At 42.6% G+C, this 27,464-nt stretch overlaps 2 protein-coding genes across 9 annotated transcripts in view; one reads left to right on the forward strand and one right to left on the reverse strand.

Annotated features, from left to right (window-relative positions):
- Nucleotides 1–87: 87 nt before the first annotated feature.
- On the reverse strand, nt 88–24,695 carry TMC7 (transmembrane channel like 7). 7 transcript variants are annotated; one of them, XM_005307196.5, is made up of 16 exons: nt 23,976–24,615; nt 20,470–20,725; nt 15,661–15,809; nt 14,371–14,541; nt 14,125–14,210; nt 13,459–13,604; nt 12,435–12,582; nt 10,288–10,461; nt 9,235–9,392; nt 7,828–7,942; nt 7,079–7,176; nt 6,564–6,747; nt 5,574–5,704; nt 4,398–4,553; nt 2,912–2,990; nt 88–1,496 (listed from the first exon to the last, which is right to left on the reverse strand). In XM_005307196.5, the coding sequence occupies exons 1-16, from the start codon at nt 24,031–24,033 to the stop codon at nt 1,437–1,439; spliced, it is 2,169 nt and encodes a 722-aa protein (XP_005307253.2). In that variant the 5' UTR covers nt 24,034–24,615; the 3' UTR covers nt 88–1,436. The 7 variants fall into 7 exon arrangements, with proteins under 7 accessions (XP_005307253.2, XP_065414996.1, XP_042709167.2 ...); XM_065558924.1 differs by lacking the exon at nt 23,976–24,615 and adding an exon at nt 23,002–23,891; XM_042853233.2 differs by lacking the exon at nt 4,398–4,553 and having other exon boundaries at nt 23,976–24,692.
- Nucleotides 22,508–27,464, forward strand: part of TMC5 (transmembrane channel like 5) — a 63,644-nt gene continuing 58,687 nt past the window's right edge. The window contains exon 1 of one of the 2 annotated variants that reach the window (XM_065558907.1): nt 22,508–22,764. The gene's annotated coding sequence lies outside the window, so the exon portion shown is untranslated. Of the gene's footprint in view, nt 22,765–26,308; nt 26,334–27,464 lie in introns of those variants that run through there. The other variant, XM_065558905.1, reaches the window with a different exon arrangement.

Below are 27,464 nucleotides of genomic sequence, written 5' to 3' on the forward strand. Positions count from 1 at the left end.
TAAAGGGACGGGATCTAAGCTGGTGTAAATTGGCCTTAAAAATGTTCAATAAAATTAACTATTTTTTAAAAATGTTCATACACTATACAAGATTCAGAGTTGTTTAATGCATGTTAGTTTTTTAAAACTGAAACATTCCAAGATATACAGTCATAAAGATTAACAGTACACCAGAGGCTTGCATAAATACTTATTGCTATTGTGTAATATGTTCCAAATTATCCTCTACAGAGTTCAAGTAACACACACATACATACATACAATGCACTATAGAAAACTCTAAGCAATGGAAGCACATTCTTCAAATAATGAAATCTGGTAGAGTATTTGGAAATTATTCTTTCATAAAAATATAGTTCAATTTTTTTTTTGTTTTTTTGTTTTTTTAAATAAGTAGTGCATTTAAGAGGTACTGACATATAAGAGTATAAAAGTTTCCAAATGTATTGCAAAGTTGCTACTTATTTGCTTTAAAATATGTACACCTGAGAGTTAAGTCAGAAAGGCACCAGAACATTCAAAACTTACTCAGATTTTGTTCTGAACAACAGTACATTACAGGCATAAAATAAGGGCCAAATCCCCAGCTGATGTACATTGGCTTAGCTCCATTTACTTCAGTTTCACTACACTGATTTACACCAACTGAGGATCTGTCACCAGTGGGTTTTTGCCCAGTGTTTGTTCAAAATTCCTTTCTTTGTATTTTGCTTCTGAAACTCTTAGGGCCAAATTTCCAGTGCATCATAGACAAGACAGACCATAATAGCTGTGTCAGACAAAAGCATTAAGTCTACATATTAAAAATATTGAGGAAATCTACTTAAATGAATACAGATTTTTTGTTCCCCCCAATGCGCTAATTCAGCATGGCAACCTAGATGCCTCCAACACTTCCGTTTTAAAAGAGAAGTTAGTTGGAAACGTGTAAAACTAGCAATTCCTATTCTCCCCCGACCCCTCTACTCCCATAGCATAATTTATAAACAGATAAACTGATATTTCAAATGGTTTCTGGGCAAAGACACTTCATGGGCACAGTTTCAGCTCAGAGCACATTTTTAGAGCAATCTAAAACCCCCTGAAAATAGGGGTTTAATGTAAACACTGACAATCTTAAACCCTCCCAGCATAAATAGTCCTACCAGAGAGTTTCTGTGCAGAGTTAATATGGTACAAACAGGTTAAGGCCACAATCCTGAAAACATCTGTGCATATTCTTAACTTTAAGCACAAGTAATCCCATTGAAGCTGTAGGATTACTTGTGTTCTTAAAATTAAGCATGCACAAAATTGTTTGAAAGATCAGGACCCTAGTTAGTGATTCAGTTTTCAAAGTCCTACAGATTGTTATGTTTGTTCCTGCTGTATCTAGTGGTTCTGTAAAGTCTCAAGAAGTCAAAACCCATCTCACACAATTTCCTTTTGGAGGTTTTTCAACTATGCTTCTGAGCTTCTGCTAGCTTTCTGATTAGGAATTGTTTGTCACGACTCTCCTAAAAAGACAGTTAAAATAAAACACAATTAATATATTTGAAAACGACATTCTGTTTCTCCAATATATCTATACGTATAAGTCACACTCACTTTGTCTTCACTAGGAAAAAAGGTGGGTTGTTACCACATGGTAACTACCACATGGTATAATCCCAGTAAACACAAGACAATTGTAATTTTAACATGAGTTAGCACTGTTTCCTTTTCAAAAGCATGTATGTGACTTAGGAGCACAAATCCTATTGACTTTCAATGACACGTGTGCTCCTCAATCACTCAGGGGCTTTTGAAAATTCCACCCCCAATATACATTAACACACATGCCCTTCTCAGACACAATCAAAGTCTAAATACCAGAAGCTGGAGTCCATCCTTAAATACACATGCAGGGGCATGCACTACAAAGTTTAATAGTCATTGACTGAAGCTCTGCTTGCACTCTCCAAGAGAAAACCTTGCTTCAATCAGGATAATGCTAATCTCCAAAGAGTGCGTTACTACATGTACATGTGGATGCTATGTTCAAATGTTGCAAATCCTCAAAGCTCTGGGCATGGGTTGATTCTATGTGGAATGTCTGAGCCCTACTCATCAGTAGTTTCTCAAGTTAGTTATTTTAAAACTATTCCTAGTGGAACAGGGCCCAATTTCATGCTATTGTAATACAGACACATAATAAATAATAATAATAATTAATAATATATAGGCATATGGAGCTGTATTAGTAAACACAGATTTGGAAACTCTGCTCAAAGTCAGATATCACAGTAATTTTTGCATACATAGTACTTGCAAAGAGCAGTGATATTAAATAGAATGCAATATATATATGGCAATCAGATTTATTCTCAGCTTGTGGCTAAGAAACATTCTTAGCAAGAACATTTATAAAATCCCCAAAGCAAATATTCTGCCTAAGATGGGGTCAGTCACTTGACACCTCCTATTTTTCTGTTTTCAGAGATTAATAATTGAAGATCAGAAGGGATCATTAGATCATCTAGTCTGATATACTGTATCACACGGGCCATAGAATTTCACCCAGTTACCCCTATATTGCACACAACACCCTGTGTCTGAGTAAAGCATCTCTGCCAGAGGCATTCAGTCTTGATTTGAAGACATAAAGAGATGTTAAATTTAGGGGGGGGAGTTGCCTTATTTCTAATATGAATTTGTCTAGCTTCAGATTCTAGCAATTGGTTCCTATTATTCCTTTAAACTCTTGCAAGATTAAAGAGCCCTTTACCTTCACAGGGAGAAAATACAGGGTACTACTTATACACTGTTGTTCTCATTATACCTGGCTATATAAGAGAGAAATAAATCTCTGCATGCTTGATTTCTAGTGCAACACAACTGAAAAACTTGCGGGGAGGGGAGGTAGAAATGGAGACATTGTATTAGATCTTACCATAACCAATTGTTCCCTGAGTTGATCAACAACTCGTTTATGTGCTCCAGCCAAGGCAATAAAATAGACCATAATGAGGCTGCAAACAGGAAATTTGTATAATATGTTACCATCGTACACATGCCAGCATACAGAGAACTATTCAGAAAAAAAGACAGTTACAGTGTACACCAAACTAAGCCGGGGGTGCTGAGATCCATTGAACCAAACTGTAAACCCTGTATAGAATAGAAACCACTTCAAGTCAGCAGCACCCCTAGTTTCAGCACCTATGAACTAAGCATTGTGATGGAAAACCCAAACTACTGAAGAATCAACATACAGCTGGGATGGGTAGGGGACAGCCATGACTGAAGCAGCCTATGGCAAGAGAGCTGTTGAGAGATTTCTCCTGTCAGCAGGAAGAGGCACTCAGGGTGCATGGAAGGCGGGGCCTCTTGAAGCTGTTCTGAGATCTGTATTGCTACACACACACACACACACACACACACACACACACACACACTTCTGTGTGGTTAGAGGGCCTCTGTCCCCTCCATGGACTATCAGCACCCTTCCGTGCCCTGAGGGGATGCTCCCTGAGAAGCTGAGTTTAAACAAGTAGTTCTCTAATTTCCCTCTTCTCCAGTTTTTAGCCCTTGATCTGTAGTCACATCAATTGTATATTAATTCCTGTGGGCTTACTATAGATACTGCCCTTGCAAATGACTCAGAATGAGATTCACGCTGTGAAAGGAGCAAAGGAGGTAGCAGGAAACTGGATGCTGAAACTGCTTGTCTATCTGAGAACTGAAATAGTTTTTCTTCCAAATAATTAAAATTTATGACCACCACCTACTAGCAAACATGTCATAGGGAGTTAATGACCATGTATTCTGTGAGTATTAAGGACATGAAAAATAAGACTTGAAGTCTTGGGGGTACAAAACTGCAGACCCAATTCAGGAAAGCTCTTAAGCATGTGCTTAAAATTAAACCTTCAAGAATCAGAGCCTGGGGTGAACAAGTGCACAAGCTATATAGAACTCCAGGGCACAAGCCTCTCAGATCAATGAAACAGTGACATAAAATTAAACTCTACTTTATGGACTGGCCTATCTGGAGACCAAGTAGCAACCCTGGGACTTCAGTTTCCTAAACTGGAAGGCCAGACGCGTTACACATGTGATATTCTGGGGGGAAACTGCCCTCTTCTTACAACATGCCAGTTTTCGGAATGGCTAGCAGCTAATGTTTTAGGAAGAGAGATAGAAAGCTGCGATGTTGGTCATCTGGACAATTAGGAGACGAGAGAAGAATGCAAATAATGAAAAGAGACAAAAGCTGAAGGTTCTAATACAAGATCTGAAGCCTACCGCCTCCCTGGGCAAAGAAAATTGGGTATAAAAAATGTTTCACATCCGTTTAATTAACAGAGAACTAAATCATACAACTACATGGAGGACAACAAAATTTAAAGGGCACCACCAAACTCAGCAACACTCACCAGATAACCATAAAGAAAGGCACTGCAAATGCTTCTGAAGCTATACCATTAAGGACCTTCTGCAGAGCTGTTGGAAACCCTCGTATTGTATGTGGAACAACATCCCACGAATTGTTAAAATTAACGAATGGCCCACATGCTTTAGAGGAGGGGATGCTATTGAAAAAGCAACATAAAAGAGATGTCACACAGAAAGATATAATACGGCAACAGGGGATCCCATTCTTATTTGTTTCCATAAGTCAAAGTGCCCTTGTTTATATTAAAATGAATTATTTTAAAACAAAAAAGTTACTGGCGCACAAGTAATTAATTACTTTTTAATTCTATTCAGGTATATTTTCTTCTAACTTATATTTCCAAAATGGTTGGTGACAGGATGGTCTGGTGCTTTGTAGGATGAATATGTTCAGAGAGGTTTTGGTGATCTAGAAAACTCATTATGTTGCATGTGGTATGATTAAGTGAGTGAATGAAAGATCATCTTAAATAAAGCTGAGGAAAGAAAGATCTTCCTCCCCCCTTACACAGCTTTCTTCCCTCAGCTTTATTTATTTCTATGCAGCAGCAGTTCCTTTCTCACTTCCTTTTCACGATCAAATGAGCAGTAAAGAGAGTGCTAACACAGGGCAGTGGTTGGATTGTCTTAACAAGAAGTCAGAAAAGCCAGGGGGCTAATTGCCCTAGTTTAATCCTGAAAGGCCAGTGAAGCTTCTTGAGGAAAGCAGCTTCTGCGGCCAATCAGAACCAGACAAGAGCCAAAACATTTTTTAAAAAGCTCTCTTGTGGTTTGGGAGAAAGGGGTGTAATTCAAACACTAAAAGCTACCTGCCTCCTGAACCCAAGTTCTGGCACAGTTACGTTTCCTGAGTTGAGGCTAAACCTTGGAGGACTGGAAGCCAGGCTGGGGAACCTGAATTTTGACTTTGGGGTATTTGTGTTTGGAATGTTTGGGTGCATGTCCTTTCCCAGCACAGGGGAGGACAAATTAAAAACTTTTACTCTTCTCCTTCTCGCCCCCTCTCCCCTGGAGGGAGGGAAGGAGAGAGATCAAGCAACCGTGACTTGTCTTATGAAAACCAGACCCACCACTTGAGGCATCCCTACTTGAGTTAAAAAAATCCCTTTAAATTAAAGCAAAATAATAAACTTTATAAATATTAAACCATTATTTACCGTGTCATGCTGAGTCCCAAAGGAATAAAAGCCAATATAAGCCCAATCAACAGCACCACCAGGAAGAAGAAATTAGAGCTTGATGCTCTGACAGACCTCTTTGAAGGTCTACACGTATGCATCAAACTTATCTGGAGAAGAAGTGGGGGCGGGGGAGGGAGAAACAGATCTCAACCATTTTATTTTCCCAGTAGGTCGATGTCTAGCCTAGCCTAGCCCATCCCCCCCCTCTGGCCCCAAATATTAAGGGCTCAATCCTGCTCCCTTTGACATCAATGGGCTCCCTGAAGCTGAGGTCAGAATGTTTTACATTTCAGAAGAAGCCAAATACCATCCACCATCTTGGGTTTGCATCTTCTCAAGAGGAAGTCCCTACAGTTGCTTTTAGAGCCTTGGCACCAATCCTATGACTGCATACAGGCCCACTGACTGCAATGGAGTTTTGCCTGTGCGGAGTATATTGCAGGATCGGGGCCTTAGGTTTTGAATCCTAAAGTCCCATCAAGTCACATAAACCTTTGCAAAATATTAAAATGCCAGCAGGGATTTGCTGCTCAAAAGGAATGAATCTAAACTGGTCTGGTCAGATTTCACAACTTCTGAGACAAAAGGCCCATAGAACTGACACTTCTTAAGCAAAGTCTTGGATTTCCATTTTGTTGATTGAACTGAATATGTGCCATCTTGGCAAAATCCTTTCCTGAAGTCTCATTTTGGTAAATAAACCACTGACAAGAAAGTGTAAATTAACTGCATCACGAATTATAAAATGGACAAATTAACTGATGAGCATGACATTTTCTAGATCCTTTCAAAGTTAAATATCTACTTTTTTTTTTTTAAATCACCCCAAAGAGGACACCATGTTATTTCATTTCTAGTAAGCTGCACCCTTAGTAATCAAAAAAATCAATACTATTTCTATCTTCTGTAAGTACAAAAGCCACAGAGAAGTACAGTTTACTTCCGCTTACCACAAACCTTCATTACCTTTTTTATGTAAAAGACGATAAAATATTTTACAGTTGCTATAGCAGGAAGAAGTGGTGAATAAAAGGTTCCAATCCAGCAGATTGTCTGCCCGTATACCATTTCCAGTACATTTTCAGGAATTTTAAATTTCTGCAGCCCGCAACTCTGAATCGGTTTATAAGAGCAATAGGTAACTAACAACCTAAAAAACAAAACAAAACACTAGTTCTCAAGCAGTGAGACTGAATTGAACTCCACAACCTTTTAAATATATAGTCAGAGTAAAGAGAAATGTAACATTAAAAGCATTAGACAAAACGTATAACACAATGACGTCTGAAGAAACCGAATTCCATTGGCAGGCAAGTGCTAAATAAAATACCTGCTCAATTGCACAATCTGGTAATTTTATAATTGCGGTCTTATTTTAAAATGGAAAAGCTGGTGAGAAAAGTAGAGAAACAGGAGTAACGGTAAAAGGGAACATCTTAAATTGTTCTTCAAAAGCATGCTCAATGGGAGCGAATACTCACTTTCTAGGAAAGTCAACAAACACTGCCACAGCAAAAATTATTATGAAATCAAAAATCATCAGCTTATACATCTCCTGCCCAACTCGAGATTCCCAGCACTGAAAAAAATTACGAGGGAAAACAGGATTAGAAGAACAAACAGCAACTACAGAAATCTGTCAGAAAACACAACTAACTTCAAAATCACTGCCATAATAGTGAACTCCTAGCCATGTTTCCAATGTTTTTTATTATTATTATTATTGCCCTATAACCCATAAACATTTTAAAGGACCAAACCTTGGTCCCATTGGTATCAAACGCAATAATGCTGTTGGGTCTGAGCCTTAGCTGGTGTTAATTTTCATAGCTCCAATGAGAGATCTACACCAGCTGAGGATCTGTCCCACTGGCTCCAATGGAATCGCAATGTTGCCCTAAAAGGAAAACAAGCCATACACAGATTTAAGAACTTCACTGATTTACACTGAGCAAGAATATGTAGTGCTAACTGTATCTCTCCCCCAACCCTGCACAGCAACCCAAGTCCTGATTCACAGCCCACAACTAAAGAGGAGGCAGCCGATTGTCAGCTCCCAGTAGATGCAGGAGATATATAGCAAGGAAAACTAATGCCTCTCTTGGAGGACATTAAAAATAAGCATGTCTCAAAGTGAATATCAATTCTGAGTACCTGACACGCAAGCAAAGCATGTACAAAGGTATCTTTATTCGGACGTTGCGACTGATTAAACACAAAATCTGCTTACTGGGTAGAGTTCGTAATTGTATCCACAGGCCTCACACTTTTTCCTATCACATAGGATTCGATTCCGCAGTGAAAACAAGAGAACACCAATGTTGGCCAGCCGCACAAAGACACACCTGGAGAAATGACAAAACCTCCTGCTCTAACCCCTCAGAAAAGTCACAACTGTAAGAGCCTGATCCAACTGGCAATGGGAGTCTATTAAGTGTAACAGGGTGTTGGATCAGGCCCTTAATACAAAAGCATTTCACACAGCTTTAACTGAAGAATAAGCCAATGAGTTAACATAGGTTTTATTTCAGTTTCAGTAACATTAAGCTTCTTTGACTCTTCCCCACTTTAGATTACAGTATGTCAGCGTTTTGCTTACGTTATGTCCTAGACCACAGTAATTTCAAATGTAGGCTTGGGACAGCCAGTCCTAGGGCTGCCACTCTCTAACTGCTTCATCAACTCCCAGCTCTTTGCGCGCTTATCCTGCAGTATCTTTTGGCACAAAGTACTTAACTTCCACTTTGTGCTGGGCCTTGTCCTGCTCTGGCTCTATTAATGCAAGACAGTAACATAAGTGAAGCTGATGACTGCACACTCTGTTGCTGTCCTGTGGAATAGCTGCTGTACAGAAGGACAGTGTGAACATTTCTCCTGCACTACTGAGAACTGTGCCAAGACTGTATCTTTGTCCCACCACCCATTTATATCAGGGTGAGCCCCCAGAACCAATCCCGCCACAGACCACCCAGCTGGGGGGGGGGGGGGGAGAGGGGAGGTAAGATGAGGAAATGACTACATTGTCCTTACATCCACAGACACAGTCGTGGATTGTTTCCAGAAATGAAAAAATGCAGTCATAGAAGTCCAGCAGTGGCTGCTCTCTGCTATCCTGGGCCCTCCCAAGGAAGCCAGGTTGGCTGCTGTGGGGAACCACAACATAGCTGCTCCCTGATTTGGGATGTTGCTGCTCGCAGGGCCAGCTTTAGGCACCGCGGGGCCCGATTCGAAGGAGCTGCCGCCGAAGTCCTGCCGCTGTCTTCGGCAGCAGCTCAATCGCTGACACGGAGGAAGGACCCTCCGCCGAAATGCCGCCGAAGACAGTGGCAACAATTGAGCTGCCGACGACGACAATGCCGGGACTTCGGCAGCAGCTCAATCGGCTGCTGGTGCCTTCAGCGGCACTTCGGCAGAGGGACCTTCCTCCGCGGCAGCGATTGAGCTGCCGCCGAAGACAGCGGCGAGACTTCAGCAGCAGTTCCTTCGGGACTTTGCGAGGCCCGATTCCGGGGAATCGGCTGAATCGCCCTAAAGCCGGCCCTGGCTGCTTGGGACCATTTTAACCTATGAAAAGAGCACCCATGTACCACCACGATCAGCACCTTAGAAAAGCTCGTGACGATAACAACACACTTACCGCATAAGTGTTAACCTGATCTCAAAGGCTGGTGAATACTCTTCAAATCTGATTAGATATGAAAAAAACAGAGGCGCAATAAAGTTGGCCAGGGTGATCACCATAGAAGGCAAGTATTGCACGAAGAGATTACCCTCAAACGTCATCTTGCTGCTGACCTACATGGGATGAGAGGTGAGAAGTGTAACACACACAAACTTCTCTGTTCCTGTTCTCTGCTCAGGCTTCCCATTGGCCTCAGCTGTCCAGAACTCTGGCATCATCTTTCACCCTGATCTCTCTTTCTCCACCCACATCTCCTGGGACTACAAATTTGCCTACTGGCACCTCTGTCAATACACAGCATTGCCTTGTCCCCATCCCTTCCCAAATGTGCATCCAAGCTGTCATCCCTGCGTACTTGGAACACTATAACTGCTCCCCCAAGGCCTCCCTAAATCCAAGTACATGCAGAATGCCACCGCCAGCTTTTATACTGATGCATAAAAAGCACAGCTGTGTCTCAGCTCTTTCCCTTCCCCTGCCTTCCCAATCATTCTAGGATCCTGAACTCCTTGGGTGAAATCTTGGCCCTAATGAAGACAAAGGCCAAACTCCTGCCAGGATTTCACCCTTTGTATTTAAAACCTTTCATGGCCTTTTGTCTATATGGGCCCTCTTTCCCTCCTCTTCCTGTTTGTCGAGCACTGGCCTTCTTTCTGTCGTGTCAAAAAAATCTGGCCACTGTTGGTGCAAGACCCTTTTTCTTCTCTGTGGAGTGCCCACCCCTCGAACAACTTTCCTGTATCTCCCCACATTAGTAACTGTCTCATTTAAAGACATCGCTGTTCTTTCTTGCATATACCTCTTGATTCTGCTCCCCATTTGCTGCCAACTAATCAATGAACTGAAGAGTGCTTGGGGATCCCCTTTGTATGGAAGATGCCATACAAGAGAAAGTTGCATCAGACCAAACCACTCCATTCCTTTACAATTCTTCACCTTATTTGCTAAGCATACTTTGATCATCAGCACACTACCAGGATTTATTCTCAAGTCCTGTCTAAGACTTACCTTGGAAATAATGTCTTGTGAGTAGATTGTTGCTCTATAGATAGAGTAAAAGCATCCTGACAAAAGTGCAAGAACAAAGATATTTAAAAATAGTCTTAGACAGTAGATGCGCAGCTTTTCTTCTGTTGTCCTGCAAGCTTTTTTTTGCCTTAGTCTTTCTTCCTCCAAGTCCGTCTATAAATCAAAGAAAATTCATATTGAAATGTACAGTCCTCTAATGCAGAGGGAAATGTGTCCATGTGTCATCAGCACCTGGAACATCTGATTAAGACAAAGAGGTATATCTTGTTCTTGAGGTGCACACATTTGCAGCCTGATCCAAAACATATTGAAGTTTTTCCATTGACTTCAACGGGTTCTGAACAGGTCTATATCCCAATGTAAATCCCCTAACCCACTGTTTTTCATCCTTTTCAGATTGGCAACCCCTTCTTCAAAGTCAAAAATCTTTGTGACCTTTTTACATTTATTATAAGAGTAAAATATGTACCAATGATAACAAGGATAAGCCTATATAATTTATTTCTGTGTGGGTTTCAAGAGGTTGACAAGAATACTTGACTTTTAAAAGTCAGGCTGTGTGGAGAGTGGGGGAATGAAATTCCTTGCTTTAGATTGCAATAACATTTTCAATGCCTTATGACCCCGCATGGGTCCGAACCCACTGGATGTAAAACACTCATCTACACCATCTCATCAGATAATTAAATGGTAAGCTCTTTGGGGCAAGGAGCTGGGTTTTTAATTTGTTCTATGAAAACCCCTGGCAAACTTTTGGGCACTGCAAAAACAAACATAGTAATAATCTTAACACCCTTAATATTAATGGGAGTTATTCTCATGTACTGACTATAAAAGATAACTCACCCTAACAAGGACATTTTCATTTATACTTAATGTAATATATTAAAACTCAAAGGGAATTTAAGGCAGATAACCTTAGTGAAGTTCACTTTCCATCCCCAGAACAAGTACGGCATTCACACATTATCCCATTATTGCACATCAAGGATGATCTGAAAAGGCCACCTCTAAGGGAGATGTTAATCCAGCCACCAGGCTCATTCAGCATGAGACCCAGGACATGGGAAGCAAGGGAGGGACTGGTTCTGTTCACACTGTGTGCTCTGCTAGACTGACGGAATAATGGTAACATGCAGAGACACGTGACATTGCACCCTCATATGTTCGAGACTAGAATCAAGACTTTCATTGGAAATTACATCACCATTAGGATGAAGGAAGCTTTGATTTGTGACCTGAGTGGCAGCCATCTTATTTTCTCCACACTGGAATAAAACTAATTGAGGCCCTGGATTTATGGTAACACATTAATCTGGTCTTAAAAGAGACGAAAAAGATGGGTGTTATATTTTGTGATGTACAGACAAACAATAGCTATTGTTTAATGGCATTACACACACAGTCTCAGTATTCAAAATGGATAAGAAAGAGGAGGAGTAAGGCGATAAGTGGTAGATTTCTCTCCAAAGGTCATTTTACCACACAAATGTCAGCAGCAAATGTGTGTGGGAAGAGGGCAGAACAATACTAATTTTAATCAGAAATGCCTGATAGCCCCCAGTTGTCTGTAGAAAACCTCTTCTACTGTTGAGAACCTATTTGGAGGTTTGAATCCTATTTTCTGCACGTGTGCATGCGTCACTGAAACACCTGATTGAAAATGGGTTGTTGTCTTTTAAAAGCAGCAGTGTCACAGTTGGCAAATAAATTGTAAGGTGAAACTGCTGCTGCTCTTTATTCTGACCAAGCAGCTTCCTACAGTGTTGCTACCTTATAACCCCACAATCAATAGCTTTCCTGTTGGGCTAAGTAGAGACTAGCACAGGAAGAATGACTGGAATGTGAGCAAGAAGACAAGAGAAGCATGGGCTGGATGGGGGAAGGCCCTGAACCTCAGTACTGATCTTGCCAGCTTTGTAACAGACCCCTATGTAGTCCGGAAGAGCATGCAATAGGATGTGGGATATCTCACTCACTCACTCACACTCACACACAGTGTGCATGCTTCTTTAATCTTCCTAGCCCTATCCCAAATATCTGCAAAGTTATATACATATCTTATTAGCCTGAAGTGCAGCAAGGTGAAATAGTATACAAAGGAAAAAACAAAAACAGTTACTTACTTTTAGTTCATATTTTAAACTACTATGTTTTAGCTGTGAAGCATTCAGGTCTGTAATGCAGAAGTCCCAGCCTGCAAAGATTTTGTTGCAATAACTCTGAAATGGATCTTCCTCACGTACAAAGCTTTGTTTAAATCCTTCCACAGACCTAATAAAACATATTATAGACCCTTGTTCATTCATTAACAGTGTTACCAAAAACTTGAGCAACCACAATTTCTATATTTTTTCTTTCTGCCCTTTCAAAATCTATATACCAGAAAGCAAAATCTCTATTAGTTGACACACATTAATCAGCACAAGCATCTGTTACCAATTTTTTCATCCAAGCTCTCTCAGTAAGGCCTAAGATAAGAAAAAAAAAATCAGCTTGAAGTCATTGCAACCCATGAAAACTAAGGTTTTGTGTAGTTCAAAAATGGATTTCAGAGTCCCCTCAACTCTTAGCAACCACATATACTTCCAGAAATACACTGAAACTCCGGTCACATAGTGTCCATGAGGTCTTCTGTTTTGCCAGTTTTCCTCCCTCTCTAACTCACACTACCTCTGCACAAAAACTTATTTCAACTTTATTAAAAATATTAAAAATTCTTAGCTCCCAGTGCATTATATTTAAAAAAATCCTAATAGATCAAGACTACACAGATAAGGACTTAAGACCTCCTTGTAAGATCATAAACCCAGAAGCTAGATTTATTCAAGCCTAGCCAATATTCAGCTTTATTAGTTTACCTGGGTCTGCATTACAGACCTAAAGTTTTTGTTTCAGCCCCCATCAAAGGCTGAATGATCTCCTGGAAAGCAGCCAATAAAATGAATGTTTTATTCCACTTCCTCTGTATCAATACGTTTTTGGAGGAAGAAAACACCATGAGTTATCAGAAGGGATTTAGCTGATGCTACACCATTTCCATATCAATGGAAGTCCAAGAATAATTCACTATGTTTCCTATATACTGGGATAGAATGTGAACTGTACAATATCAAGCAGTAAATAGAAGATACCAAAAGTTGTCTTTACCTTTTCACTATCCAGAGAAGACTTAATGAGAGATACACAAGTGTAGTCAGCAAGTACGCAAGTGGTACATTGTATCTAATGTCATTGAAAAGTACCGTATCTATTCTGTAATATCCATAAAACAGACTCGTCATTTCAAGGAAACCCTGTGACAGGATGAAATGCACATAACAATATTAATCACTCAGCTAGTAAACATGGTTTTGCAAAGAGCTTAGTACAATGAAACAAAGATTGCTATATAGGGCCCCAAACAAGCTGCAACAAGTTTGTGGTTCCCAAGGTTTTGCACAGCGTGAACCACGTTTTGTTAGAGAGATTACCTATCTTATGGACCCACTTCCCCTTCCACTCACAATACAGCCCGCTGGGAGCTTCATGTAAGCCATTGTGGCAGAAGTAATATTTTTAAAGCGTCATTCAGTGCAAAATAGCAGTTGGCAATGAGGATGAGTGACTGCAACATGTGACCAGCCAGGTCTCCCGACCCACCAGCAAGCAGCTGCTTGTTGCATACAAAGATTAAAACTTTATCTCCACTGGTGAATATGCAGCATCATTTTCAAAACAGATGTGAAAAATTACTCTCCTAGCAAAACCCTTTTGTATTTTACATGTATTAACTTTGGATTTAGAAAAGTAAAACAATTCAATCTAATTACTCACCGTGCCAGAGAGCAGATCTATTATGTAAGTATAGAAGTAAACGAGTCCTTTAGTATCACTAATTGTATAAATTGTGCATTGCGGCTCTGCAAAAGGAAGACAGAATAAAAGTCACTGGGAAAGTAGTAATTTTCCACTTTACCTTGAGACCAAGGTAGTTCAGACATAACTTCTACAGGCAAACACTTATCTCCCCTTTAAAACGTTTGACATAAAACAATAGTAGACTATTGTAAGGATGTTTACCTATGCCTTTTGGAGGAAGCAGTTTATCATAGCTACTGTTGAGAACTCCGTATTGAGAAATGATGCTTGGAAGTGTTATAAAACTGAACATCAGAACAAAGATTATAAAATTTAACAGGACCAGGAAACGCAGGAAGGAGAAATAGGACTTGATACCAGTGCCAAACTTCCCTGGGAACAGAAAAGAAAATGTCACCAATCATAATGAAAAAAATCACTGTGAATATGAAACAACATTAAAGGCAAAGGGTCCAGAATCTGATCTCAGTTACACCAGGGGAAATCTGGAGGCATGCCACTGAAGCTAGTATTGTTACTCTAGATTTCCAATGATGTAAATTAAATGAGAATCTGACTCAGTGTCTCTTTTCAACCAGTTTTCATCTGACACATTTCTACTGATCTGTCAGGGAATTTATAAATACTAGTATATATATTTAAAAGGCTGACTAGAGACGTTACTCTATACCTTTAACTATTAACTGTGTCCACACAACACAGCAACCTGCAAAAAAAAAAAAGGGGGGGGGGCAAACACAGATTCCCCTTTGAATTTGATTTCAAATCTACGTACATTTAAGGGAATCTAAACTGGTGTCATTTACACATTCTTCTGGGTCAGTCAACATAAAATTACAACAATTTAAACTCTTTTCCATTCAGACTCACACTCACTTACTGAGGTGCCATTTACATTCCCTTACATATCACTTCTGAACATGCTCTTGAGTCTGAGTGAGCATATGGAAATCTAATTTAGACTAATTTACACTCCAGGGAGCTATCCAGAGGTGTAAATAGGGTAGGGGGAACTTTAACTTATCCCAATTACTTGCTTTTCCTAGTACAACCCTAACACCTCTCTCTTCCAGTCCCTTAACATGTAATTTACTCCCTCAAACTCAATGTGCCAAATTTAAAGGTAATGTGTGAGGGAAAGGTGCACAATAAATGACAGTAAGGGGTTGCAAGACTCAGGCAGGATAATTTACACCAAGGGGGCCAGTAGAAGGTGAAAGTTGCACCAGCTTAGACTCATGTAAGGTGCAAAGGTTTGAATTGGCATGGAGTCAAGGCTAAGAAACCTTATCAGGGCAGTGTAGGGACATTTGCACTGATGTCGATTGTGCCATGATGTAGCTATTCTGGAGACTTCAGTCTTCGGGACATGCAAACTTATTTTCTGAGCAAAACGCACACATGATCTACATACACTGATCTACATACTAACAATACTGCACACTTAATAGCAGGATAAAACAGAAAATGGAAGTATAAAAGGGGTAATACCCTCAATGTTATGAATGTCATTTCTCCAAAGTTCCAAGTAAGATGACAGCTCCTTGGTTTCATCTAGGAATTTTTTCCATGATTTATTCCTGGTCTGCTTCCACTGATCCCATCCAGATAAATATTTTACATTAGCCTCCTGGATGTCCCTAGTAAAAATATAAATTAAAATAAACTCCTAGTCATAGAGACAGTCTTTTGGGGAGTGGGTGGAGTGTGTGTATACACACACACACACACACACACACACACCCTAGCACCACAATACAAATAAATAATAGTAATGTACACAGGTCCCACCTAAGCTATATTGGAACAGGTCAGGTTCCAACCAATGGCTCCGGTACTGTACCCTTCATTTAAAATAAAACAAAAATGGCTAAAAAATCTCTCCTGTTCAGCTTCAGAATAATTTGTCTCCCTTACTGTAAACTAAAAATAGAACAATCCAATAACAACTAGTGCCACCTTGTGAGACAGGGCAAATAACTGGAGTAGGAACATTCCAACGGTCCAGCAACCTCACTTCTTAATCTTTCTCATCATTAATACCACTTGAGGCCTGTCTACATATTTTAACCACTTTTAAAACTGGTTAGAGCCACAGTACAGACCCATTATTAGACAATTTAAGGCAGCCTATCCTGTTTTTACTAAACCGGTTTCAAAATGGTTCTGCAAAACCAGGTTAGAACACTTAGGGTACATCTACACTTCAAGCCTGAAGCCTAAATTTCACCCAAATGAGACATACCCATGCTAGCTCTGATTGACTAGGGTGCTAAAAACAGAGTGTAGCCATGGCAGCATGAGGGGCTAGCTGCCCGGAGTACATGTCTAGAGTCTTGGACAGGATCATACTCAGCGCAGCTAGTCCCTCCCACTGCCACGGCTACATACTATTTTTAGCACACTAGCTCAATCAGAGCTAGTGCAAGTATGTCTCCTCAAGCTGGAATTTACACCTCCAGCCTGAAGTGTAGACATAACCCTCGTGAGGACTTGGTTTTAAGTGACCGTCATGACCTATCTTAAATCGGAGTCAGTAAAAATGGGTCAGGCCGCTTTATATTGTTTAATAATTGGTATAACTGTGTCTCTAACCAGTCTTAAAAGCAGTTTAGTTGAAACAGTTTTCCTAACACAGACAGTATCAGGGCTGCCATCTGTAGCCTCTCTGTAGAAAAGAGTGCATATTCGTAATTCATCTTCTAGGACTGCATTCACCTCAAAACAATTTTAAATTAACAGTGAAATGAAAGCGCCATGAAGGAGGAATCATTTCCCAGGGTTGCGTAAACAAAGGGAGATTGCCATTTGAAGACAGCAGCTCTCTTCAGGCATTACTGAAAATTTAAAAATATTGGTGCCAGATTTAGTGACCAAGTGAGCTGGTACAGGGGGTTAATAATTCAGAGGGTCAAGTGATCTCTTTCTTACTGTCAGTAAAAGATAACGTTCTCTCCACCCCAAAGCTATTTTTGCCACATGAAATATTCCAAAAACATTTATTTTCAATGAGATCAAAATATTTTCACTTTATCATAAATTATATAATAGTCAAAATGAAATACTTCAGTAATTTCTCACAAAAATTTGGACAAGATTGATTTCCACCCAACATTTTGAAGTTGTCAAATCAGCATTTTCCAACAGAAAACTATTCCACTGGAAAACTGACCAGCTCTAGTTATATGCTCCAGCCCAGCATCAAAAACAAGTAGTACACACAAGCTATTCTATAACATTTAAACCTTTTTCAGAGACTCGGGATAGCTTTTGGCACCATAAGTGAAAATTTGCCGTGGCAGAACAATACCATGGCTAGCAATGGCTGGAGCATTGGGAACTCTGAGCAGCAAGAAAAACATTCTAAATGCAACGGATTGAGATAGGATTTTTTTTTAAATATACATTTATATATTCACAACAACTGGCAATGAAGAAACCTAAATACAAAAAGTTAAGGCTTGGCACAAACCCCCCCCCACTGAAATTCAAAAGCCTTGTATCCCCTCAACCTATGCTCTCATGGAGCAAAGGCAGCATACAGCATTCACAAGGACGCTATGCAAGAGTAGCAAATAAAGGCTCTGAGCTTCCAAATATATATGCTTGTGAGTGGCTTTGTTCACAAGTAGCCCCACTGAATTACTCACAGGCTCATTTGTAGTATCAGGGTCATAAGAACGGCCATGCTGGGTCAGACCAAAGGTCCATCTAGCCCAGTATCCTGTCTGCCGACAGTGGCCAATGCCAGGTGCCCCAGAGGGAGTGAACTTAACAGGTAATCACCAAGTGATCCATCCTGTTGCCCGTATCTAGCTTCTGGCAAACAGAGGCTAGGGACACCACCCCTGTCCATCCTGGCTAATAGCCATTGATGGTCCTATCCTCCATGAACGTATGTATTTCTTTTTTGAACCCTGTCATAGTCTTGGCCTTTACAACATACTCTGGCACGGAGTTCCACAAGTTGACTGTGCATTGTGTGAAGAAATACTGCCTTTTGTTTGTTTTAAACCTGCTGCCCATTAATTTCATTTGGTGACCTCTAGTTCTTGGGTTATGAGAAAAAGTATATAAGGAAGTGTTATTTACTCCCTCCACACCAGTCATGATTTTATAGACCTCTGTACATGATTTTATAGACCAAAGATAGCAACACACAGTCCCACATGTTCTGTAGTCAGTACAGTTTCCTTGCTCTATGCAGCTGGAAACTGAATTGGTAGTTTGGCAGGAAACCAAGAGCTGAACCTAATTTGCATTAAATGAATAGACTACAGCTGATCTCATCTCTAACTAGCTCCAGCTACTCTCAAAGGACGGCAGCTTGCAGAGACTACAGGCCCCAGCAAGTAGCGTTCCAACAGGCACTCTGGAAAATGACATAGGCTACGTTTGGCCTCCATTTTAGATGGAGATGAGGCTATGCAGTTCTCAACACTATGAAAGTTTGATGTCCATTTTTTTACGGCACTTAACAACAGGAACATCACTTATTACTGAGCATCCTGGCTTGGCAGCTGTTCTGCCATATCAATCACATGTAACTACAAATTGCACAAGTGCCTAGGGGGAGAACAGGAGGTCTGAACCTCAAAGAATGAGCAATTGAATCAAATGAGCATATACAATATTATTGTACTATACCTGTCTCTCTTTTTCTTGATTAGTATCACTTAAATCTGTTCTTTATTAATAAACATTCTTAGTTTTAGTATAAATTATCTCAGTGCTGTTACTTTGCTGTATAGTGCGAGTCTTTGGTGACTGTAACAGGCTGCGTGTACACTGTCTCTTTGGAGACAGCAAACTTAATTCTGTGTGTGTCCAGTGAGAGGGACTGACCACCACAGAGAAACGTCTCTGGGTAACTCAGGAGCTGGGATGCACTGATTGTTACCTGCGAGGCAAGGTTAAGACTAGCAGAGTCTCGAGGAGTTTGCTGGTGAAATGGACAGATTGATGTGGCTGGCAGCAGACACACACTCTAAGCTCCAGCAAAGCTCACTCTTGCTAAGGCAGAGGGGTAACTCTGTGGCTTATGGTTCTGAGAGCCTTGAGAAGAGTGTCACACATGCCCTTTTCTCCTTAACCCAGGCTCTGCTGCCAAGAGCTACCTATTCCCTATAGAATTACACTCCACAGGCCAAATACCTGGGAGTCAAGGTGGACCTCTCTGCTCCCTTCTACTTCCTGGGCTGCTCCCCACAGGATTACACTCTGCAGGCCAGCCACCTGAGAGTCATATCTAAACTAGGTCCTGTCTAGGGACTCCTGCAGGAACCTTCCTACTCCCTGTAGCTCTCGCTGGTCTTTGTGAGGATCAGGGATCTATCAGCTGATCCCTGGTCTCTCAGCCTCAGCTGGGAAGTAGCTTACTAATTAGTCACAGATGGGACAAGGGCGCAACTCCCCTTAAATGGCCAGCCATCTGGTGACAGTGCTTTACAAGCACATGACAAAAAAGTGGTCCCTGACCTAAAGAGCTTACAAACTGCATAGAAAGACAAGAGACAACGGAGGTGAGGGGACACACAAGAAAACAAGAAATGATTACAAACAACACGATAAGCAATGTCACCTCCCACCAGCTGCCAAGCTTTTTGTAGGCTTCATCACAGAGTAGAGTTTGAGGAGGGGTTTGAAGGAAGACAATGAGGTGGCTTTGCAGATGTTTATGGAGAGCTCTGTCCACGAGCACAGGGGGCAGCATGTGAGAAAGCACAAAGGGGCTTATTGGACAATGTGATAAAGTGGCAATTGAGACGGATACCGTTGGCAGAGCAGCGGGGAGTGAACATCTCAACAATGCATAAGAGATGATGGGCAGGATAGATATAAGCCATGAAGGGCCTTAAGAATAGTATTTTTGTGTTTGATGAGATGGAGCAGGGGGAGCCAGACTTAGCAGTAATGATCGTTAACCTGCTCTTTGATTCACCCACCCCCTTCTTTAATTCCCTGCAATTATTCTTCACCTCAGGCCAGAATGAGGTCATTGGGACTTCTCTTGTGAATAACTGCTCACCAGAGTAAGCCAGGAGTTCACAATTAGACCCACAGTGATCTTTGCAAATTTCTATTTGATAGAATGGATTTGAATATACATTTTGGCAAAAAAAAAAAAAAAAAAAAGGCTGGACTGCTCCTTTTTTTTGATGCAATATTTGGTATGGTGCAAGAATCTAGGAAGTGGACTTGAGTCTTACACCATTTCAGCTCTCCCTGGCACGTACACTGCACAGATTTAGAAAAAAACAACATTTAAAAAAACAAAACAAAACAGTCTACTGATCCAACCTTAGTCTTCTCTTCTCCGAAATATTTAATGCATGCTCTCTTATTGATCGAACCACAGCCTCATTTTCCACTCCTGTTCTTTCTACAAGATTTCTTTGCTCTGCAGCAGGGGGTCTCGCAAAGCCATGATTGTTTTGTCGTCTATCTTGTGTTCCTCCAGCAGAAGTTCTCCGCCTCAAAATGGACTGATAACTAGGCAATTCTTGCAGAAAGGTAACAGATGGTGATGTATAATTTGCATCAGGAAGGAAGACTTCTGCCAAAAAAAAAAATAAATAAATAAAAAGAGGAAGCAAATGAACTTAAGTGTAAAATATGGTCAAAATACAACTGATGATACCAGAGGTAGGGAATTTGTATGAAACGTACAATAACCCCTAGGGAGAAAGAGTACTGCTGCGAATTACAAAAATCCTTTCAGCGTCATGAGGGTGGAAAGGTGTTAAATGGATGCCCTAGACAGTGAAAGTACAGCTGGCGCAAGGAGTTTGAAAAGAGCAAGGACGCTACAAATCATGCTACAGCGCTGCAAAGTCCAGCTCCACAGCAAGATTCAGCAGCATAATTTGGTCCCATCTACACTTCAAGACCAAACTGTATTTTAGCCACATCAGGACCTACTGGTCTGTAGCCTATAGATATAGGCATTTGCTAGGTAAGGCGTAAGTATAAGTTAAGGAAGCAACACAATAAGCCTACAAACCTCATCGCCTGTAAGACAATAGCTTAGCAAAACTAATTGAGGCATAAGGCCCAAAAAGCCATAGCATAAGCAGCTAACCAGGAGTCTCCCTAGATCATAAGATATCACAAGCTAGAATGCTGCACTAAACAAATAGGATTAAATTGTTGACGGGACCACAAGATGCCAGCTGATATCAGCAGATGTCTGACCACAAGAACGACATGGTAACTAACTGACATCTACTCTGATAAGATTGAGGTAAAAGGCCTAGTAACCTATGGGAGAAGGGCACCCCAGGGTGAGGAAATACAGATGAGGAAAAGGGGCTGAAACCCCTACTGGGTATGCATTAGGCCAGGGGTCGGCCACCTTTCAGAAGTGGTGTGCCGAGTCTTCATTTATTCACTCGAATTTAAGGTTTCGTGTGCCAGTCATACACTTTAACATTTTTAGAAGGTCTCTTTCTAGAAGTCTATAATATATAACTAAACTATTGTTGTATGTAAAGTAAATAAGGTTTTTAAAATATTTAAGAAGCTTCATTTAAAATTAAATTAAAATGCAGAGCCCCCCGGACCGGTGGCCAGGACCCGGGCAGTGTGAGTGCCACTGAAAATCAGTTCGCGTGCCGCCTTCGGCACGCGTGCCATAGGTTGCTTACCCCTGCATTAGGCATAGTGGGAGTCAGCATAACACAATATAAAAGATGTATCCTGGCCTGCATGCTGGGGGAGATGCCAGGGTGATGACCACTGGTGGTGGTGATGATGATGTAAATGATGACTATTACTTTGGGTTTTTACATTAGGGATGGTCTGCGTAAACAAATGAATTAGATCTCAAACATCTGGACCATTCTGTATTACTTCTATCTACTTTGCTGGGTTGGAGTGTTTGTGATTTTGTTAATTGTGCTAATAAAACTATTGCTAATTAAAAAGGCCTTTCCTAAGTGTGAGTGTCTCTTCCATGCACATCAGGCTTCTCAACTAATAACTCTGGTTCTGATCTCGAGACAAGACCTTGCCAAACCACCAAATGTTAATTTAGGGATTCTAATCAATCAATCAACCAACAGACCAGGCAACAGTATTGTACTTGACTGCAACATGGTAGCTTTCCATAGGGTAGACAGTGTACCAGATATGGCAATTTCCTGCAATGTCCTTAAAAACCCTAGTGTATCAATTGCAAAGTTTATATATTGTGGGCCAGGATTGTATGCAACATCTCTAGGGGGGAGATGAGATGCAAAGCCTGGAAGTTCAAAGGACTATATTAAAATGGTACTAGACAAGAGTGGGCTTTTGAAACAATAAATGTGAAGTGGATTTCCTGGGCATATCAAGGGAGAAGTTAATGCAAACTCCCCACCTCTGGTAATGCAAAAACCCAGCCCTTTGAAGCTAAGCCCTGAGGAGAGGGTGACTGTCTGCTGATTACCTGCTCCTGGAGGCTGGAGATAACTGGCCTGAGCTGTATACAGAAACAGGCTGATCTGCCCAGTCTGGATTCTGATGGAGACAGCTATGAATTTGTAAGCCTGGGGAAAACCCAGTTGTGGGTTTTGAAGGACTGACACCTGGGGGAGGGGGAAAGGGTGATCTCCGGTAAGCTTTTTTGCATGCATTTATTGTTGTATTATGTTTTCTCTGTACTGTTTTTTTCACCTTAAGAATAACGGTGTTTGCTTAGAATGAGCTGTGTGGTAACTTTCAACCGCTAGCTATTAATATGTTCATAGCCACTGGAGAGAAAGGTGACTGCAGACACTGGCTTGTTTAGGCAGTCTGGCTTCCTTGGGATAGGACACTGTAGGGCAAGGGACCATGTAATCCGGAAATAACCCTGGCAAGAGGAGGAGAGATGCCGGTCTCTGCCCCAGAGAGGTGACAGCTGGGAGCCAGAAACGTTTAAATGGGTGCCACTGGTAGACCAGAGAGGGAATAGAGGTGCAATTGCCCTGAACTGTGACTGTCCCCTCTTTCTTGAGGTTAAATTCTGCTCTCAGATTTACACGTGCACCTTTCACGACAAACAACAGACAATCACAGCTCCTTGAACACTCCCTTTTATTGAGAGTTTCCGTAAATATTCTCCATGGCGAAGAGGCACCTCCAGAGTCCTAGTGAAAGAAACAAAGGACCTGGCTCTTCCTTGCCGCCTGCAGTCCTTCACACCAGTACAACACCCAGGGGTGTAAAACACCACCATGCTGATTTATTAGTGGTTGTAGAGCAGTACCGCAGAACCTAGGAGCCCCACTCCTGGCCCAGGGCCCCGCGGTGCTAGGCGCTGTACAAACGCACCCTCCGCTGCACTTGACACCCACTTCCCTCTGCGGTACAGGTGGGAGAAGCCCCAGCCCCACTGTGTTGCCCAGAATAATCCTTCTCCTCCCGCCTGCCTGGCTCGGAGTCTCCCTCTTTTCAAGCTGTTTAAATGAAGAATCCGAAGCGTGAGAGACCGGAGCCGAGAGGCCGCCCGGGGCCAGCGTTAACCGGTCCACGCGTGTCCCAGCCTGGCTCTCACCCTCGCCCGTCAGGCTGAGCGTCCGCCAGGGAGCGCCCGGCCCAAGCTGTTCCCACGGCCAAGCGCAATCCCCGGGCCCTGCGGCGCCGCCCGCCCCAGCCTCAGCCCCGCCAGGCCCCCGCGACGCGGGTCTCGCAGGCTGCTCCGCAGCCAACCTGGCGCGCCCGGCTCCGGGCAGGTGACGATCCAAGACCGGTGTCCCCCCGACTCCCCTCCCAGCGCCGCAGCCGGGCACCTGGCTGCAGGGCCCCTCCGCTCGGCCTGGCTCCCCCCCCGCCAACCCGCTTACCTTCATCGTCGGTGCTGCCGGGCGGCCGCTGGGGCCCCGGCCCCAGGGGCTCGCTCATGCTGGACAGGGGTCAGCCCCTCTGCCCGCCGCCGGAGAAGCAGGAGCCGCGGCCCGGGCGAGGGTTCTAATTTCCGGCCGTCACAGAGCCAATGAGACGCGCGCAGCCGAGTGCATTGTGCAGTCGGTGCGGAGGGACGAGCCCCGTCCCGCTCGCCCCCGCGCCCCTCAGCAGCAGGGCACTTGCCTAGTCTACACGGGCGACCAGGGCCCCCAGCAAGGGCCCCGCTCCCCAGGCAAGGCTGGAAAGAGGTACCTGTGCAGCGTAGGGGGCCCTTAGGCAGGAAGAGGAAATAAAGCTAGTCCTAGGCTTGCATTTCCCCCACCCCCCGTGCGCTGGGTCTCTCATTTCTGGATCTGCACAGACCGAGGGGCGTGCTGCCCATACAGTGTGTGTCTGTCTGTCTGTCTGTACAGACCGAGGGGAGTCCTACCTGTACAATGTGTCTGTCTATACAGACCATGGGGCGTGCTGCCCGCACAGAGTGTCTCTCTGTACAGCCTGAGAGGCGTCCTGCCCATACAGTGTGTGTCTGTCTGTACAGACCGAGGGGCGTCTTGCCCATACAGTGTGTGTCTGTCTGTACAGACTGAGGGGCGTGCTGCCCGTACAGCGTGTGTCTCTCTGTACAGACCGAGGGGAGTCCTACCTGTACAACGTGTCTGTCTATACAGACCATGGGGCGTGCTGCCCGCACAGAGTGTCTCTCTGTACAGCCTGAGAGGCGTCCTGCCCATACAGTGTGTGTCTGTCTGTCTGTACAGACCAAGGGGAGTCCTGCCTGTACGTGTCTGTCTGTACAGACCGAGGGGCGTGCTGCCCGTACAGCGTGTGTCTCTCTGTACAGACTGAGGGGCGTCCTGCCCACGCAGTGTGTCTGTCTGTACAGCCTGAGGAGCGTGCTGCCCATACAGTGTGTGTGTCTCTGTACAGACCAAGGGGAGTCCTGCCTGTACATGTCTGTCTGTACAGACCATGGGGGCATGCTGCCCGCACAGCGTGTGTCTGTCTGTACAGCCCAAGGGGCGTCCTGCCCACGCAGCGTGTCTGTCTGTACAGCCTGAGGGGCGTCCTGCCCATACAGTGTGTGTCTGTCTGTACAGACCGAGGGGCGTCCTGCCCATACAGTGTGTATCTGTCTGTACAGACCGAGGGGCGTCCTGTCCATGCAGTGTGTATCTGTCTGTACAGACCGAGGGGTGTGCTCATGCTGCCCAGTGTGTGTCTGTCTGTACACCCTGAGAGGTGTCCTGCCCCTACAGTCTCTGTCTGTCTGTACAGACTGAGAGGTGCCCTGCCCAATTATGAAATTCAAAACCATGTGAAAAATCAGGCTGGACTGAATTACTTCAGACCCAGAGAAAGTTCACTCTCCTGCAGTGCCTTGCCTACTTGGAAGAGGTCACAAGGAAATCCCATAGTCACTGGAGCAGCAAACTGTACCTTTCCCAGCAAATTCCTATTCATTGTACCAAACATAACCTTCCTGTTTAACAGACTAGTATCTGGCACCTTTCCTTATCTTGAGATCTAAGAGTTTTGTTAGGAGTTCAGCTGGAATTGGGGATGGGTGGGAAAACAAAGTTATCTGGGTCAAAACTGAGGTTCTAATATGGATCTTTGGGACTCTTAAGGGAGCTCAGAGTGGAGGCTTTTGAAGGAAGGGAGGCGGATTAGATCTCAGCCCTTATTTCCCTTGTCCCAGAGGTCAGTAACGCCTAAATGGTCAGCATAGCACTGTCTAGTGCTAGTGGAGGAATCTTGCCTGTGTCATGAGATACTCAGCTTCCAGCATTTCATCTCCAGCTCTCTCTCTTTTTCTCTTTCCTTCTGAGAATTTGGGTCTCTCTCTGGGTATATTCTCCTCCAAAGAGAAAGCCAGCTCACATAAGGGATAGTTAGGGTGGATAGTGGGCCTTCAGCTCCTAAAACCCATCAGAGCAGGGAGTTAGAAGTCAGCAGAGTGGAGTGACCTGCCAGAAATCCAGGGGAACAACAAAGTGATAGCTGGCCCCAGGTAGCTAGCTCAGTAGGGCTGCTAGCTGGACACAGCTGGAATAAACTCACTGACTCAAGCTTTGGAACATGAGAGGCTTTTCTCTGATGAGTTTTTATTAATGATTTTTGTCTTATAGGGAAATAAGGACAGTGCACCTTTAAAAAGGTGGTTTCTGGGACCTACCTAAGGTATTAAAATCCCCAGTAACTGCCAATGAAATTACATCATCCAGAGAACACATTTGTGGGGAGGGCCCAAAAAGCCTCTGGAAGGGGCTTGACCCAGCTGACTTAAGGAATAGGTAAATGTGATTAGAGAATCCTAAGCACTATAAGGAATTGTTTATTTTGTTACTGTTATTTAATTTATTATACTGGACAAAATAGCTTGTTTTAAGAAGATTGTTCCTAATAGTGAAGGACACTGACAGAACAAGGAGTAATGGTCTCAAGTTGCAGTGGGAGAGGTTTAGGTTGGATATTAGGAAAAACTTTTTCACTAGGAGGGTGGTGAAGCACTGGAATAGGTTACCTAGAGAGGTGGTGGAATCTCCTTCCTTAGAGGTTTTTAAGAGCAGGCTTGATAAAACCCTGGCTGGGATGATTTAGTTGGGGATTGGTCCTGCTTTGAGCAGTGGATTGGACTAGATGACCTCCTGAAGTCCCTTTCAACCCTGATATTCTATGATTCTATGACCCCTGGACTTGTATAAACCGTACCAGTGCATTAACTTTTAACAGTATAAGGAAAGAAAAAATAATGACTAAACTCTAGTGAACTATCTTGACTTCAGAATTGTTCTAAATTAACCTGGACACTGAAAAGTATTCAGGGATAGCTGCAAACTTTTGTCTTTGAAAACTTTTTGTATGTTTGTATAGCAGTAACCCCATAGACTGTATTTTTAAATATTAATCTGATGTAACAACTTCCTTCTTGTTCAGCTGTGCGTTTATAAAGAATGTCTAGTATTTTATAGGCACTAGCAAATGCTTGTGATCACTGTCTCAGTAAGGGTGTACTGTAACTGATCTATTTATGCTTTCATGACTGCAAAGAAGCAGATAGTATAAACATTAAACTTAGAATAGGCCAAAAAGATTTTTTTTTTAACAAAGAGCAGGAAAAAAAATTTGTTCTGCAGTAGCACAACCTAACAAATACAAAGGCCTAGATCCTTTGACTGTCAGTGTGGACTGTCTGTGCACCCAGACAGAACCCCATTGAAGTCAGTGTTTTCAGTGTATTGATCTTAGGTTTTGTAAAACTTATTATTGCAAACCCTAAATTCTAGGTCAAATTTTATCAAACAATGAGTCCTTAATTCTGCAATTTACTCTAACCAGGTGGACCCTTTAAAGTATTCTCCTGCCGAGTTACAATGGAAACAGTGCAGCATTGGGTTTAAATAAAAGTATCTGTCTGTGAAACT

The sequence above is a fragment of the Chrysemys picta genome, chromosome 10 (assembly GCF_011386835.1).
Source record: "Chrysemys picta bellii isolate R12L10 chromosome 10, ASM1138683v2, whole genome shotgun sequence".
Classification (NCBI taxonomy): Eukaryota; Metazoa; Chordata; order Testudines; family Emydidae; genus Chrysemys; species Chrysemys picta.